At 34.5% G+C, this 17376-nt stretch overlaps 1 protein-coding gene across 7 annotated transcripts in view; it reads left to right on the plus strand.

Annotated features, from left to right (window-relative positions):
- The window catches only part of PHIP (pleckstrin homology domain interacting protein), a 130617-nt gene that overhangs the window by 69856 nt on the left and 43385 nt on the right, over window positions 1–17376 (plus strand). For 6 of the 7 annotated variants that reach the window (XR_002344074.1, XR_002344075.1, XM_021092177.1 and 3 more), the window contains 5 exons: window positions 4310–4438; window positions 5648–5873; window positions 9896–10033; window positions 10740–10923; window positions 14612–14729. Coding sequence is in view for 5 of the 7 variants with exons in the window: in XM_021092177.1 (XP_020947836.1) it covers window positions 4310–4438; window positions 5648–5873; window positions 9896–10033; window positions 10740–10923; window positions 14612–14729 (795 nt within the window). In the remaining 2 variants the exon portion in view is untranslated. The remainder of the gene's footprint in view (window positions 1–4309; window positions 4439–5647; window positions 5874–9895; window positions 10034–10739; window positions 10924–14611; window positions 14730–17376) is intronic. The other variant, XM_021092205.1, reaches the window with a different exon arrangement.

Raw genomic sequence — 17376 nt, forward strand, 5'->3', positions numbered from 1 at the left:
TCCTCATGATTGATGTCATTAGTCTGCATTTTGGTGCTTTTAGCATACCTTATTTCCAGACTATCCACTTCTTCCAAAAAGCTTTCCTGAATATTAGGTCCTGGGATTTTAGAAGTCAGTAGGCCTCCTAGTGATCATTTAAATTATCTCTGTCGTTTTCCAGAGATATTAAGTGATTTACCCATTACTAGAGGAGAGTCCTCTTCAGTCTTAGGCCTCACTCTTCTGTCTCCTTTAATCTTTCTACGTCACAAAAATTATATTAGAAGCTGTAGATTGTATTCTGCCTTGGAAAAGGTACTGGTATTCTTCATTAAATATGACAGTTCTGTTTTCATCAAAGCTCCTAATTCATAAGTTTTTGTATTGATTTAATTTTTTCCAAGTTTAGTGTCAACTTTTAAACTAACAAGATTGTGCTGCTCATTTCTTGGGAGTATTTCTGGAATTCTTTAGTCATTATGAGAATTTTCCCACAAAGGAGTCATTATTTTAACTTCTCTGGTCTTTTTTTTTTTCTCTCTAAAAAACAAAATAACTTTATCATAATCGCCGAATATATTTTTAAATTTCCTTTAAAGTATTCTTCTTGAAGTTTTTGTACTTGCTGGTAAATATTTTCTCATAGACTTTCTCAGCTTTCCTTACTGTGATTTAACAAGTGTGAGTTTGACTATGTGGTCTTGGTTTATATACATCCCAAATAATGTTCAGCAAGCATACTTCATTTTATTAGGAGAATAGTTTATTTAAAATTTGCTTGTTTGATATTATTCTTTTCCTTCTGTTTTTAAACTTACTGGAGCATGCTCTAAGTTCCAGCAAAAGTTACATACATTCTTAAATTTTATGTTGACTTGTTCTCTTACTGAGAAGTACATTTAATTTTATGATAGGTTCATATAACTTAATAATAATATATGTGTATTTTTATGGCCACACCCATGACATATGGAAGTTCTTACACCAGTGATTGAATCCAAGTCACAGCTGCGACCTATGCCCCAGCTGTGGCAATGCTGGATCCTTTAATACACATTGCCAGGCCAGGAGTAGAACTTGCACCTGTACAGGGACCGTAGCAGCTATAGTTGGATTCTTAACCCACTCTGCCACAGCAGGAACTGCTAAATATTCTTTTAATTGAACTATAGTTGATCTACAGTATAGGTTCATATAACTTTAATGTGAATAGAAAGAATATTTTCTTTCTTTGACTTTTGAATGTAAGCCTCATTGCTTTCTAGTAATACATGCATATTCAAATAGGGCCTTCATTATTTTTTAAGAATTATTGTTATTATTATTTTTTTTGTTTGTTTATTTTTTAGGGCTGCACCTGACTTGTAGCATATGGAGGTTCCCAGGCTAGGGTTTGAATCACAGCTACAGCTGCTGGCCTACACCACAGCCATAGCAACACAGGATCCGAGCCGGGTCTGTGACCTGCACCACAGCTCATGGCAATGCCAGATTCCCGACCCACTGCGTGAGGCCAGGGATCAAACTTGTATCCTCATGGATACTAGTTGGGTTCTCTTCTGCTGTGCCACAATGGGAACTCCTTTTTAAGAATTCTTAATCGTAAATATTCTGACCTGGTTTAAGAGGATAAAATCTATTTCAGAGAGAATATTTAACCTTTTTTTTTTTTTTTTTTTTTTTTTTTTTTTTTTTTTTTTTTTTGTCTTTTTGCTGTTTCTTGGGCCACTCCCGTGGCATGTGGAGGTTCCCAGGCTAGGGGTCAAATCGGAGCTGTAGCCTCCGGCCTATGCCAGAGCCACAGCAACGTGGGATCCGAGCCGCATCTGCAACCTACACCACAGCTCACAGCAACACCGGATCGTTAACCCACTGAGCAAGGGCAGGGACCGAAACAGCAACCTCATGGTTCCTAGTCAGATTCGTTAACCACTGAGCCACGACGGGAACTCCTAACCTTTTTTTTTTTTTTGATTGATTAATCATAGCATAAGTCATAAAAATAGCTGGGGTATATTTAGTTACATAGGAAAATAAAATATTTTCCCACTTTGTATCAATTGGAAAGCTTAGCATTTTTTATTTATTGTCTGAGGAGCTTTTTCTAACGATAAGTTTGGCATTTTAAATAATAAGGTTATGGGTACATTTTCTAATTGGTTCATAAGTAAAATAGATCCAGTGTTTTCTTTAATGCATAGTTACTGCAAATAATGTACTTTTGAAATACACTTTTAGTCATTTTTGGAGTTTCCTGGTGGCTTGGTGGCTTAACAATTCAGTGTTATCACTGCTGAGGCTTGGGTTTGATCTCTGGCCTGGGAACTTCCACAGGCTATGGGCACAACCAAAAAGAAAAAAAAAAAGTCATTTTGGGGTTATAAAGATGACCTGTATCAAGAAAATTGGTACCATCCTGCCATATTCACAGTGGCATGTTACTATATAGGAAACACAATGATTTTCGGTAGGATTGCTATTTTTTTCTTTGCTTTTTTAGAGCTTTAAAAATTCTACCTCTCTCAAATATTCTATTAAAGATCTTCTACTAACTGTAATTGTGACAACATTGGTTAGTAGATAACTTGGGTATAGGGTTGATTAATCCTCACCACCACTCTCCCTGCCCCCCAAGTTTTTGATCTTGAGATTTTTATGTAAAATTTTATTTAGAGGTAAACTTCGTTCATGTGATCAGTTATTTATTTATAACAATTTATGTAACTTTATATTTGCCTAGAAAACACACAAAAAAAATAGAGATGTGAATCCTGACATTTCTATGTGTAGTCTTTCCTTTTTAGAAAATCCGAAGCTATATAGCTACTAATGCTGTGTTAACCTGGAGAAGCAGTTCTATTCTTTTGCGTTTTTGAATAGCTTTAAAGTAGACTTGGAATCAGTTTCCTTCCTATTATCTTATCCTCCAACTTTCTTCACAACTGAGAAATGATCCTGTTTCACTTACTCATTTTCTTGTTTTTATGGTCAGTCTTTAAGTGTACTAAACATTAGATTACTCTACCAGTTTTCTTTCATATGATTAAATTTTAAGGAAAGTTATTCTTATTTCTTTTCCATTATTTTCACCATTCAAAACAGCATTAATAAACACTAGTGTGCTCATTTCTTCTTTTCAGCAATCCAAAGGGAAAACTAGTTTTCTTTTTGAGGCACTCCCATTTGTGGTATTATATAAACTTCTTAGGCAGAGCCCTTCCTTTTAGAGTAACATTCTTTTAACCAAAATGCAAACCTTCCTTGAGAAATCAACTATCCTTCTAAATTCTCATTTTACTTCTGTTCTTGGTGAGCTGTACATTCATCCCATGCCATATTTTTAACACTAAAGAAAGAAAATTACCACTTCTCTCTTCTCTGAGCATTTCCTGGGATGTTGGAATATTACTAATAAAACTCAATTTGTTCTAGATCAGTGGATACCGGAACAGAGAGGAGGTATTTCTTACCTGATAATGTGTGTGTGTTCCGATTCTGCTAATCCAGAAATCCAGTCACATTTGTTGAAAATCATCCTTAGTTGTTATTTGTTAGGGAGTCAACTCCCTATTTTAGTTGTTTTCTGAAATTCAGTCCCTAGCTGTGCTTTAGATAGGGTAGAATTTTTACCTCTTTCAGAACACTGCTAAAGAAGTTTTCAACTGGAACATAGTCTGAAGAAGCACTGAGAGCAAAAAAATTCAGAGTGGTGATTGGCCACCTCTGTTTGATTGACAGGTTGCAGGGAGAAACCCATTCGTTCTGGATTAATGGAACTGGAAAACAGAAAACAGTTATCAGGTAAAAAAAACCTTTTCTTTAACCTTTGAAATTCACCATTTAAAAAGAGTCAGACCATCAAGGGAATTTATTACCAAAAAGGAAAATTTAGTGACTTGTGAGCAGTGATCTTTGGCTATTACTTCAAGAGTTACAAAAAAATCTCTACAGTTACTACACATTGTCAGCCACATTGTCAGCTTTTGCTGAAAGGGCTTGATTAAATGCAGATAAGATGGACCCTAAAGCACAATTGCATTTTAAATCTGGGTTAAATACATGGAGCAGAATTCTATGGGTGGGGGAGTATGGTGGTGTTTTATTTACAGAATTGTGTCTGGTCTGTGGATAAAGAGAATATTTTTCAAGGCTTTTAATCTGGCACTTTTCATGAATATTCATAAATTTTGTTACTATACGGTGTATTCTTAATCTTCACTTCATTAAGATGTATGCTTATGTACCTTTTATTGTAGAATTCTAGTAACAACACCAGCTCTTTATATTTTAATGGAAATTTTCTGATTGTTGGTTAAATACATTTCAGATTGAAGGCCAAGGACATGGTGCAGTATTTGACTGCAAATGCTCTCCTGATGGTCAGCATTTTGCATGCACAGACTCTCATGGACATCTTTTAATTTTTGGCTTTGGCTCCAGTAGCAAATATGACAAGGTAGAGTGTGATGATTATTAATCTTCTCCTTGTAATTTGTTTGTTTTTAAATCCATGATGTTTAGGTTGTATTTTGGGGGAGGGATGGTGATAATAATATTTATATTTCAGAAGAAGTAACTTTTTACTTAGCCTGCTGAAGCTATCTAAATTATAGTAGTTGGTGTATATAAGATGGGTATGGAAGATGTCGTCTATAGAGGTATTCATTGAAATTATGTCAGCTGTTTTATTTATATGGCTAATATGCATTTATCTGGGAAACAGTTCTGTAGTTTTCAGGTGGTTTTGAAAAAATATATGGCCTACCAATGGTAACTAAGATTTTTAAATATTAAACACCCTATCTGAGATTAGTTACTGAAAGACTAATATTGCCTATTTGTGGTAGAGTGGTATACAAGATTATCATAGTAAAAATTGAATAGTTTAAGATATTCCAAATTAACCGATAAAATTTTGAAGTTACAGATGTGTCAGATATGAGTATAAACTATGCTTACTGTATATACGTAAGGATTTTCTTAAATTGTATGAGTGATTTCATTAAAGAGTTTAATTCAAAGAATAAGGTCACTGATTTCCCATTGCAAAATGCTAAAACCAATAATTCCCGTATATAATAATTTTTTTGGTCTTTTTTTTTTTTTAGGGCCGCACCTTGGCATATGGAGGTTCCCAGGCTAGGGGTCTAATCGGAGCTGTAACCGCTGGCCAATGCTACAGCCATAGTAATGTCAGATCTGAGCTGCATCTGCGAACTACACCAAGCTCATGGCAACACCGATCTCCAACCCACTATCTCATGGCTCCTAGTCGGATTCATTTCTGCTGCGCCACAACGGGAACTCCCCGCATATATAATAATTTTTAAAATAATATAAAGCATAATAGCTCTGGGGAAGTAAAAGTACTACAGAAGGATTTATGCCTAGATTTAATTTTGCCATTTAATTTGAAAGTGTATAACTTATTTTAATGCTTTATATGAATATAGCATCTTCCTATTCCAAAGAAAATTCAAAGCAGCTACTTTTCTGATCATAAAATTTATTGTAGAAAATATAGATAAATATAATTCAGAAAAATAATATTTTTCTATATTGTTGCCTAATGCCATAATTTAAATTAAAATGTTTGTCTTCTTTTAGAAATCTATAATGCTAAATTTTTCTTTGTCCAATCTTTTGTGGGCTTTTCTTTTTATAGATAGCAGATCAAATGTTCTTTCATAGTGATTATCGGCCCCTTATACGTGATGCCAACAATTTTGTGTTAGATGAACAGACTCAGCAAGCACCTCATCTCATGCCACCCCCCTTTTTGGTTGATGTCGATGGTAACCCTCACCCGTCAAGATATCAGAGATTAGTTCCTGGTCGTGAAAATTGCAGGGAGGAGCAGCTCATCCCTCAGATGGGAGTAACTTCCTCAGGTAAACGCTCTTTTTAATAGACAATGAAATTTTCCTTTTCCTACTGAAGTCTTATAAAATTGCTAACTGGCTAGAACTTTGTTTTTAATTGTTTAGAAAAAATGAGAAGTAAAATGATTGTTTATACTTCCTTAAAGTTCTTTGAGTAGTACATAAGTAGTATAAGACAATTAGGGAACAGTGAAGATTTAAAGCAATAATTTTGGTCTGTATCTATTTCTAACCTTCTGAGGACTAATAGGGTTAATCTCTAAATTTGAAATGAGAGGAGTCAGTTCACTTTATTTACTCAGCAACACACATTGCAAATCTCCTCTGTCTCTGACACTTGCTAAGCTGTGGTATTCAATAGTGAATTAAACAGATGAAATCCTTGTTGTCATGGAATGAGTTAGATTAGTAAACAATTACAAACAAATACATAGTTTAAAATTATCATAAATGTTATTATAGTAAATAATGTAGAATGTGAGAGACAGAGAATAGCCTGTTCACATTGAGGTGGTTGTTTTAAGAGGTGATGAACTTCTAAAAGGTTAAAAGTAAGGAATGAAAAGTGTTGCTGTTTTAGAGAGTGAAGTAATGGAGAGTGAAAATCAAGTTAGTTGAAGAATTGAATGGTGGCTGAAACAGAGACAACGTGCACAGATTTCTTCCCCGCTTTTGACAAGAATAATTTATTAAGTGAAAATAATGAAAAGACTAAAGAAGTTTAAACCAGTTTTGTAATCAGGAATCTTTGTTATAATTTAGACTAGAAAAGTATTTATGAAAATAGTTTAAAGTTCTCAACTCTAGCATAAATGGACAAAACTTCTAAATAGATATAAAGGACACATATGGAATATAATACATAATGAGTAACTTTTAAATAATAAATTTAGATTATGCAAGCAGCACCGAAAAAATCAGTCTCATTGCATTTTAGCAGATCTGTGTCTTTCCTTAAAGGATAGAGCATGAAATTATAATGAAGATGGACATATTGGGTAGGAAGGGCTGCTCTTGGAACTAGACCTGCCCACTCAAGTTGGAGGGAAGGGAGAAGCTTAGGAGGAGTAGCCCTGACTGCTGCCTGTAGAGAGCAGCACAGGCTTGCAGACCTGGATATCTGGAGTGTTTGCAACTCAAGTGTTTCAGCACCTTCACACAGCATGAACTCGAAGAATCTAAGAGCAGGCAGGATTTGAGAGGTCCAGACAGGCATCCAGATTTAAGAATCCTCAGTTATTAGAGAAGTCTTGCTCATAGGACTGAAATTAAGATAATTGTTTTCATTCCTTTAGTGGGTAACTGGCAAGAATCAGATCTTGTCCAGTTCTCACATAGGCACTATTTAGGCTGGGATTTCGAGCCTAGGTAACTAAGGAAAGGACTCATTTATTAAAATAGCAATGCTACTTAATTATCATGATTACTCCTTCTTCCTTCCATTTAACACTTTATAAAAGGGCTTTTCATAAATAATGTCTCACTTAATCCTTATACCTTTGGTATCCCAATTCTAAAGTTGGGAAAAATGAAAATTTGACAACATTATTTATCTTACTCAAGTTAAAATGTGTGGAATCACAGGGACTTAAATCTAGCTCTGATCTCAGTCCTTTGTTCTTTCTTCCTTGCTAAGCTGTCCTTAAAGTAAAAAGTGGACTTGATCTTGAAAATGAAATGGACCCTAGTTTTAGTATTGGGCTACAAGAAAACCCAGTGCAATAAGTATTGCTTCAAAGTGAGTCACAGAATTTTTAAGTGTTCTTGTTCACAGAATTCAGGGTAGATGTCATTTCTTTCAGTATTTTAGACTTGCAGGTACAAAAATAGAACAAAAGAAAAATACTTTTTATAAAAAACTTTAGCATCATTTCTAATTATATTTCTATTTGCAAATCTTGATCTGTGGTAAAATTTATTTGGGGAAATCCCTTAGAATTAGGCAAAAATAGATGTGGCTGTTGCAGTAAGTTGGTTTGAATGCAGCTTTGTTATATCTACACTGAACAATACACTTTAAATATTTCCTCAGTTAGAAACAAACTATATCAGATTACTCATCAGTGTTCAAACATGAGATGTTTTCTCACCAGCATACCAAGAAAGAGGCATTCACAGGCATTTTAATTTTTACCTGTGTCTACTCTAACCACTTTGTGGCTTTACAGTGTTGGTCAAGTTATTTTATATTTTATCCCCTTGAGTTTTAGTTTGATAAAGCGAAATAACATCATGTTCTTATTAACACATGTAATTTTCCCCTTTTGTTATAGCTTCCTTACCACTACTACTTCATTTCAGAATATCCTTTGTATCTTACCTTATTTACTAGCCTACTCTGGAAGTCTAATATCATCAAGGCCTTGCTTACATACCCACACACTTGATATTATTTGCTCTTTACTCTCATGGCAGTTCCTTTCATATATCTCATAATGCTCACACATTGTCTCACTCTTTCAGCAGGACTGAGCATCTTTATATGCCTAGCATTGTGCTAGATTTAGAATTTTAAGATAAATGAGACAATTCATGCCTTTGAGGAACTAAGTAGTGGGCTTCTGTGGGCTAAATACATACACAGTTGACCTCTCTTTCCTGGTTCCACATCCATGGAGTCAGCCAATCGTGTATAGAAAATATTTTGGGGAAAAAACCCTCCAGAAAGTTCCAAAGAGCAAAACTTGGATTTGCCATTTGCAGACACTACTTCCATAGCATTTACATTGTATTTACAACAATTTACATCGCATTTCATTGTATTAGGTATCTCAGGGGGGTAGTCTGGAGAGATTTCACATAGGAAATATCATGGAGGTGGCCTTTCAGTTGTTGCTTGGAAGGATGTTACCATTTATCACAGTTGTACTTGAAGTGGTCAGAAGCATCAGAACATTAAGGTGTATATCCTGTTAGGAGGGTAAGAGTCAGGTGGTCTCGCATGACTCGTGTGGGTGAGCATTGATGCTGGAGAAGTAGCGTGGGGTAATATACACCAAGTTCCTCCCTACCTCAAAGCTTTCTGTCCTAGCTCTTACCTTCTGTCTGGCGTGTATTCTGGCTTTTCATATGGATGATTGATTCTTCTTCAAATCTCAACTCAAATGCTTCCTCCTCAAAGTGGACTTCTTTAGCTTTTCAACATCTTATAGGTAGTTCTCATCTCTTTCCCCATTTTCTCTTTCTCATTACCTTCTTTATGTTAACATCTATATTTCTGTATAGATTTATTGTCCAGTCTCCCCATTAGAATGTTAATTCCCTGATGGTCAGGGACCCTGATATATCTTACTTACCACTGGATCCTGTTCTTGGCATAGTTCCAGATACATAATGGACACTCAAGAATTTGTTGAATGGGGCAGTAAAGCTTTTTGAGAACGTGGGTATTCAGATTTGCCTTTTTAAAAAAGAAATGATCTAAGAGGAGGTCCTTTTGCCACTTACTAGATATATGACTTTGAATAGTTATTTTGGTCTTCTCATCTATAAAGTGGAATTAATAATACAGATGTGATTGTGGTATTTTAAGGATTGTGTGAGTGCCTAAATAATGGTAAACACTTAGTAAAAGTTAAGTGTTATCATCATCATTATGTTTAATAAACTAAGATTGAAGGGGGCATATTGTCTTATCCCTCCCATCATTTACAGTTGCTCATCTCAGGCCTTTTACTTAAGCAGAATTAATTAAGTAATTAAATTTTTAGGGTCACACTCGCAGCATATGGAAGTTCCAGGACTAGAGGGTCAAATCGGAGCTACAGATACCAGCCACAGCAACGCAGGGGCTGAGCCACATCTGTGACCTACACCACAGCTCACGGCAACGCTGGATCCTTAACCCACTGAGCAAGGCCAGAGATTAAACCTGCATCTTCATGGATACTTGTTGATTCGTTTCCACTGAGCCACAGCAGGAACTCCAAGCAGAATTTCTTTTTAATTCCAGACACCAAGTGGGGCTCATCAGTAAAATGGTTTGAATATTAGACTAAAGTATACTTGGCATTTTTTGTGATATTACATAGGGCTGAACCAGGTTTTAAGTCAGCAAGCAAATCAGGAGATCAGCCCACTGGACACTATGATTCAAAGACTACAGCAGGAGCAAGACCTGAGACGTTCTGGTGAAGCAGGTGTCAGTAATACCAGCCGCTTAAGTAGAGGTAACCAAAGATTCTTTTAAGTGAAACATTTAAAAAATTGAAATAGTCTAAACCTACATCAATAAAGATGTGATAAAACAAATTATGGTAATTATTAGGCTGTCAAAATGATCATATTTTTGAAAAATATTTAATGACCTAAGAGAATATTCATAATATAGGGATTCAAACTATAGATAATAGTTTTTAATATGTATATCCTTCCAAATTTCCTATAATAAACATGTAGAACTTAGAAAAACATTAAAAATTACATTTATTCAATAATTTATGAAATATATGCAAAGCTATATTCTTGAACATCTCACCACCCTTATATATATATATATATATATATATTAATGAACTTCAGAGAGAATTTAAAGCAAATGTATCAATCATAAATATCCCTGCCCTGGATTGTCTGTTTTTGCTTTGTATGTAGTTTTCCCCTAAAATGCAGTTTTTTTTTTTTTTTTTTTTTTTTTTTAAGTAATGATTTTACGTCTTTGGGGCTTAACTTATCTACTGAATAACCATGTTTTGTTTTCATTAAGCTTTTGCTTGTAGTTTAGTTCCTAATTTGATAATTTAATTATTTGCCACAGTATGAAGTTTCATGTGGAAAATAGTATGGATTTTTTTTTCCTTTTTTTTACCCCCTCTGTTATAAGCTAATGGAGAATTGTCTCTAAATAGAACTTACTCTATTAATTCTTTTACTTAGGTTCTGCAAGTTCTACCTCAGAGGTACATTCACCACCTAATGTAGGACTAAGGCGTAGTGGACAAATTGAAGGTGTACGGCAGATGCATAGTAATGCACCAAGAAGTGAAATAGCTACAGAGCGGGATCTTGTAGCTTGGAGTCGCAGGGTAGTGGTACCTGAGTTATCAGCTGGTGTAGCCAGGTAAGGGGAGTTGGAAATTTTGAATTTCATTCTTTAGAGTACCTTTTCAGCTTTAATTTATTTTAAATTTATCTGAAGAGCTAATGTTATAAACTATTCATGACTCTGGATAAAAGTTAAATTTCAGTATATGTCCTTTTCTAAAATTATTCATGTAAATTATATGAGGAGGAGTGTGTTAAGGTGAATGAGGGGGAATTATAAATTTGCTTTGAACAAATGGGAGATTTTACTGAATAGCATATTTAAAATCTTAGTTTTTCTTATATAACTATCTTAAGACACATTTCATAAAGTTTGTTATAATTAAGTTTTTATAGATTTTACTAATCATTCACACCATGTCATTCAGAGGCATAGTGAAAATACATTATATTGCTTACTAGTGATAGATTATATAAATATTTTTTAATAATTTTTTAACATTTAAAGGTACACATATAAATTAAAAGGTATCGATTTAATGTAATCATATTCTCAAAGTCGTTGCTAAGTGGGAATTTTTATATCCAATTCCTTTTGATTCTTTGGTAATGAAATATTCATGAATGAGGTTCAAATGAAACTCCAACTAATCCTGACTGTATTATAGTACTGTACTATAATAAAAAAATAGGAAGATCAAATTTGATTCTAGGATTTTCTAAATCCTAAAAGAGTAATTATATAATTACTATATAATTAAAAATATTTTTAATCTGAATGGTCATATATGTTATGCTTTTTTGATTGGACAATACTTAAATTTGTGTTAAGTTTTAGGAGTATATACCTAAAGTTTAAATTTGAACCATAACTTCATTGGATGACAAATATGCCTAAATGTTTTTAATAAAAAATTTAACTCTCATAGTATATGAGAGTTCTTGTCTACTTTTTAATTTTAATGTTAGGTTCATGTCTACTTTTTAATGCTGATGTTGAAGTTTGAAGATGGTGAAATTAATAACACATCATTTTATTTTATTTATTTATTCTTGTATTTTTTAAATTTTTTGCTTTTTCGAGCCATACCTGTAGCATATGGAAATTCCTAGGCTAAAGGTCGAATCCAAGCTACAGCTGATGGCTTACGTCATAGCCACAGCAACACAGGATCCAAGCCATGTCTGCCACCCACACCACAGCACAGCTCATGGCAACACTGGATCCTTAACCCACTGAGCAAGGCCAGGGATCAAACCCACATCCTCGTGGATACTAGTTGGATCGTTTCCACTGTACCACAACAGGAACTCCAACACATCTCATTTTAACAAAAGTTCTAAAGTAGTTGAAAAACAACACAGAGGAATAAGACAGGAAATAAGAGTATTACTTTTATTATTAATACAGCTATGAAAATGTGTCCTTTATCTGCATGAATGTGTGCTTCTTAATACTGAACCCCAACACAGGTAGCACTGGGCCACGGTGTTTCTCCCTATGTGAGGCAGCTGCTTTGCTTCTTTAAAATGTAGAGCTGAATGTATACCTCACAAACAAGGCATAGGAATGGGCCATACTAAGCTGGTTTTTTCTTTTAGAGCACACCAATTAATTTACTCACTCTTCCCCTTAGAAAGTATGAGTAAAGAGGTTAAACGAGGCCAGGAGAGGGTTGCTGGTTGGTGGTGGAGGTCCTTGCACATGGAGGAGTGGGGAAGATTTGTTTCTCTCCAAATATTCTTCACTTTTTTAAAGTCTCTTTTTATTTGAGCTTGACTATTGAGCCCATGATCCAACAAGGCTGTGACCATTTCTTCAAAGGACATTTGGCCATCCTGGAGCTTTGCCTCCAACACTTAGTATCCTTCCTTTGAGAATCTTTCTGGAATATACCCTTTGGTGGGTTGTTCATGTTTTTCCCCTAGAAGGCTCCTAAATGGGTCAGACTAGTACATTAGTTAAAATTAAATCCAATCTCATAGCCAACAAAGGACTGATAGCTGTTACACATAAAGAACTCTTGAAATTTAACAGTAATCAAAACAATCCAAGTAGAAAATAGGCAAAAGCTATGAACAGATATGTCATCACTGAGTATATACAGATGGTAAATAAGCACATGAAAAGATATTCAGCATCATTAGCCATTAGTGAAATGCAAAGTAAAACTTGAATAATAATCTGTATACCTATCAGAATGGCTAAAATATAGTGAGAACACCAAATGCTGGGAAGGGTGTGGAGAAAATGAATCCCTCATGCCTTGCTGGTAGGAATGTAAAATGGTGAAGCCACTCTGGAAAACAGAAAATGAAAGTTTGGTACTTCCTTAAAAAAAAAACAAACTCTAAGCATAAGACTGCCATATGATCCATTCATTGTACTCTTGGGGATTTATCCCAAGGAAACAAAACTTATTTTCCCACAAAATCCTGTACTCAAATGTATAACAGCTTTATTCATAATAACCAAAACCTAGAAACAACCCATATGTGCTTCAGTGGGTGCATAATTAAACAAACCATGGTGTATCCACACTGCAGAATACTACTGCATTAAACAGTAACAGCCTTTTGCTACACAACTTGATTGACTCTTGAGGAAACTTCATGGAGGATCCAGTCTTAAAGGTTATGTGTTATATTATTCCATATGAGGACTACCCTAGAAATGACAAAAGTATAGAGATGGAAAGCAGATTAGTGGTTGCTCAACATTGTGGGAAAGAAGTGCTGAGGAGGAGGAGAGATGGGTGTGATAACTAAAAGGGTAACACAGGGGATCTTTGTGGTGATAGAAATGTTGTGTTTCTTGACTGGGGTGATGGTTACACGAACCTACATGTGTCATAAACTTAGATGGAACTAAACACACATATGAATAGAAATAAAACTGGAGGCTTCTGAATAATATTAGTGGGTAGTACCCAGTTTATGATATTGTACCAATAGTTTTACAAGTTGTTACCATTGGGGAAAACTGGGTAAAGGATACAAGTAATCTATGTTCGTATTATTTCGTAGAACTGTCTGTGAATCTATAATTATCTCAGTAAAAACATTTAATTAAAAAACAATAAAAAATTAAGAACAAACAAAAATCTAAGGCCATTCTTTTCATAAGATTTACTAAGGGCACACATTCCCATTCAGAATAATGACCAGCCATATTAGAGAGCCTACAATCAAGTACAAAATGATAACATTGGATATACCCTAATAATAAAATATCAACATTATAGAGCTCTTACAAGTTTAAATATTAACTCCCTTCCAACTCTGGTATCTCCAGGGAAAAATTAAAGTTCAAAGATTAAATACCTTAGCAGTTTAAAGTTTTAAGGTATTAAAATTTTAAAAATTCTCTTTCAGTTCAGTTTCCATGAAATTAAAGTTCACAGTTAATGTTCCTCAAAACTTTTCTTGTTCAATTTCAGCTTGATGCGTAGATAGAATTGAAGATTTTTCAGTGGCTGCAGCCTAAACTGCCTTTCAGAGCTTTTAGAGTTAATAGGGGTTCTACCTCAGGGTTCCATTGCACCCTTTTTTTTTTTTTTTTAAGAATTCAGCTCTGTATGTGGAGTATATGATTATCACAGCACAAGTCCAACACTGACATGATTTTAACAAAAATAAATTCCATTTTTAACCCTTGGAGTAGGAGTAGCATTCATTTCCTTCTGATACCTAACATTCCCTTTGGGGACAAATCATTTATAAAAATTATAGATTAAGATGTGTGGCTTTTAATTCTCTTTTAGTAGGCAGGAAGAATGGAGAACTGCAAAGGGAGAAGAAGAAATAAAGACTTATAGATCAGAAGAGAAGAGAAAACACTTCACTGTTCCAAAAGAAAATAAAATGCCCACTGTCTCAAAGGTAAATAGTAATAATTTTGGTGTTCAATATTTGTTTCATAAGTATAGGGACCATTTTAAGGCCTTTTTATAATTAAGGATGTTAATGTTGTAGGTTAATTAATGAAATAAAGTTAACATAGTTAACTCTTGATTGTCTTTGGATTATCTTTAAATCTTTAATATTATATTTCCTGCTTTCTAGCATACCTTTTCCCCAAATGCCAATTTTAATATGCCTGTTAAATCTAATAAATTATACCATTAACATAAGATCTTGTATTAGTTCTGCCTTTGGTGGCACACTCTAAGGCAGTGTTTTATTACCATTTTACTTGTTGTCCAATCCTTTTTTTTTTTTTTTTCTATTTTGTACCTATTACTGTAGATAATAAAGTCAGCTCTGCTGCTGTAAATAATAGTTCTCATTTTCTCCATTAAAGGAGGTAAACTGTCTCTACTAGTTTGCCCTGTTGGTTTTTCTGTTGTTCTACTCTGGAAAACATTTTTAATATAGTAGATTTCAATTGTTTATGCCCTAATCTGTGAGAGATACACCCTTACCTTCAAGGGGTCACAATTATCCATTCTTCTATTCCTTCTTTTCTTTTTAAACTATCTTAGCTTTAAAGCCTCAGAGCCTTCAGAGCTGAAGTTGAGGAAAATTATCAAACTTCTTTTCAGTTCCAAGTCACCATCTAACAAATGATCTAAACACAGAAGAAATAACTGGTCTCTTGACCCAGCTTTGTGCTCCTTCCTCTTCTTTGAGCTCCTCACACCTTCCAAATAGTCTTCTTTATCATAACTCTCTTTTTTGTTTTGCGTCTCTTTAGGGGACTCAAGTAGTCCTTTGCTGCTCTGTGTTTACCTTTACTAAGGTTACCACCCTGGGATCAGGAGGACTTCACACTGCTAGAATTTTTGTTAGTATAATTTGAAATAATCTTTTCTTTTTTAGCTTTTTGTCGTTGGTGGTTTTTTTCATGGTGACTGGAAAGCATAACTTTTTTTTTTTGGTGTCCTTTGCTCTGAATCCAAGGGTGTGGGGACTTAAATGTATATGATGATTATGAGTTTGTATTGCTACCACTTTATGGATGGAACATGGTAATACCTATTAAAATTAAAAAGGTGTGCTTCTCTTTTGATCCAATAGTGGTACTTCAAAGACTGATTTTTTTTTTTTAGAAAAAAAGATTGATGTGATGTATATATGTATGTGTGCATGCAGACAGATATTTATAGCGTTTCTGGTGTCATAAACTGGGATAAGCTTAGTGTGTGCTTTAGTGGAAGAAAGGGAAAGTATCCTGACATATCTATACCCATGGAATACTATAGAGCTTTTTAAAGAAATGAGTTAGAGCTCACTCCGTAGCCTTGGAGAAATGTTCATGATGCATTTGTTAAGTGAAAAAAAACAAGTGATATAATGTTTATAACATGACTACATTTTTGTTTTTCAAATTTTATGAGAATGGAGAAAGGTTTGAAAGGACACCTAGTAGGCCACTCATAACATTGATAATCACAGATGTACAGATTATGCTTTTCATCTCAGAGTTGCATTATTTTTTTCTTGCTGATAATAGAGGGTTTTTCCTGTGCAGTTGGGTAATATAAATTAATACAGCAAACCATTTAGAAAGCAGTTACAAAGCTAGTTTTTGGTAATAGGTTTGATCCCCAAATTACAGTGCCTTAAATTTACTTATTTCTCTTAAATATTTATTTCTTTTAGGGAAATATATATATCTCTGGAAATATATCTCTCTCTGATAGAAAAGCCTTTCTAGGTGGTCAAGGTCTGGTATGATGCCGTTTGTGTTGGGAACTGAAGCTCTTTCAGTTTTTCTGATTGTCTTGTGTGTGAATTTGACCTCATGCCTAAAGAGGTCCACATTCTCCTTTAAGGCTGTGGGATAGAAGATCATTATCAGTGAGGAAAGCGCAGAGGGTACGGGTGCCCTCCCAAGTAAGGTTTTTTTGAAGTTGTTCTGCAACATTGTGCCAGATACCCATTGGCCACAATCAGTAACATGAAATTCTGACAATGAAAGTTTCCTTTTCTGTGCAAGAAGGGGGAGAAAAGTGTTGGTTGACAACCAGCTTTCCCTTGTGCATTATATATTAAGCCATTAAAAACATGTTTTTTGACATGGAATTTATCCTAAGGAATTACAAAATTGTGGATAAAGCTTTACAAAATGGGACAAATAGCATTTTTTAATGAAATAAATTTGAGTAGGTAGATATTACTTTCGATGAAATACTTTCAAGATTCATTACATTGTTAACAGTAACTTACTCAAAGTTTCTGAGATTATAATTAAACATTATTTTCTTTATTTTATATCTTTTACATATTCCCCCAATTTAACAAAATTACAGAACCCTCCAATAATGCTTTTAGAGAGAAACTATATGAAGAAAATCTTCTATCCTTGTATGTGAAAATGTCTTTTATTTCACTTGGCTCTTACAAGTAAGAGCCCCAACAAGAGTGGATCCAATGTGCAGGGAAGAAGTGACAAAACTGGCTGTGGGGAGGGAACTGGAGAGTGATATGGGTGGAGGAACAAGGAATGGTTGAACTCAGGTTTGCAGTATTCTGGGTCTTGAGGTACACACACCCCTCCCCCTTACACGTACTGCAAAATCTCTTT

Source organism: Sus scrofa, chromosome 1 (assembly GCF_000003025.6).
Source record: "Sus scrofa isolate TJ Tabasco breed Duroc chromosome 1, Sscrofa11.1, whole genome shotgun sequence".
NCBI lineage: Eukaryota > Metazoa > Chordata > Mammalia > Artiodactyla > Suidae > Sus > Sus scrofa.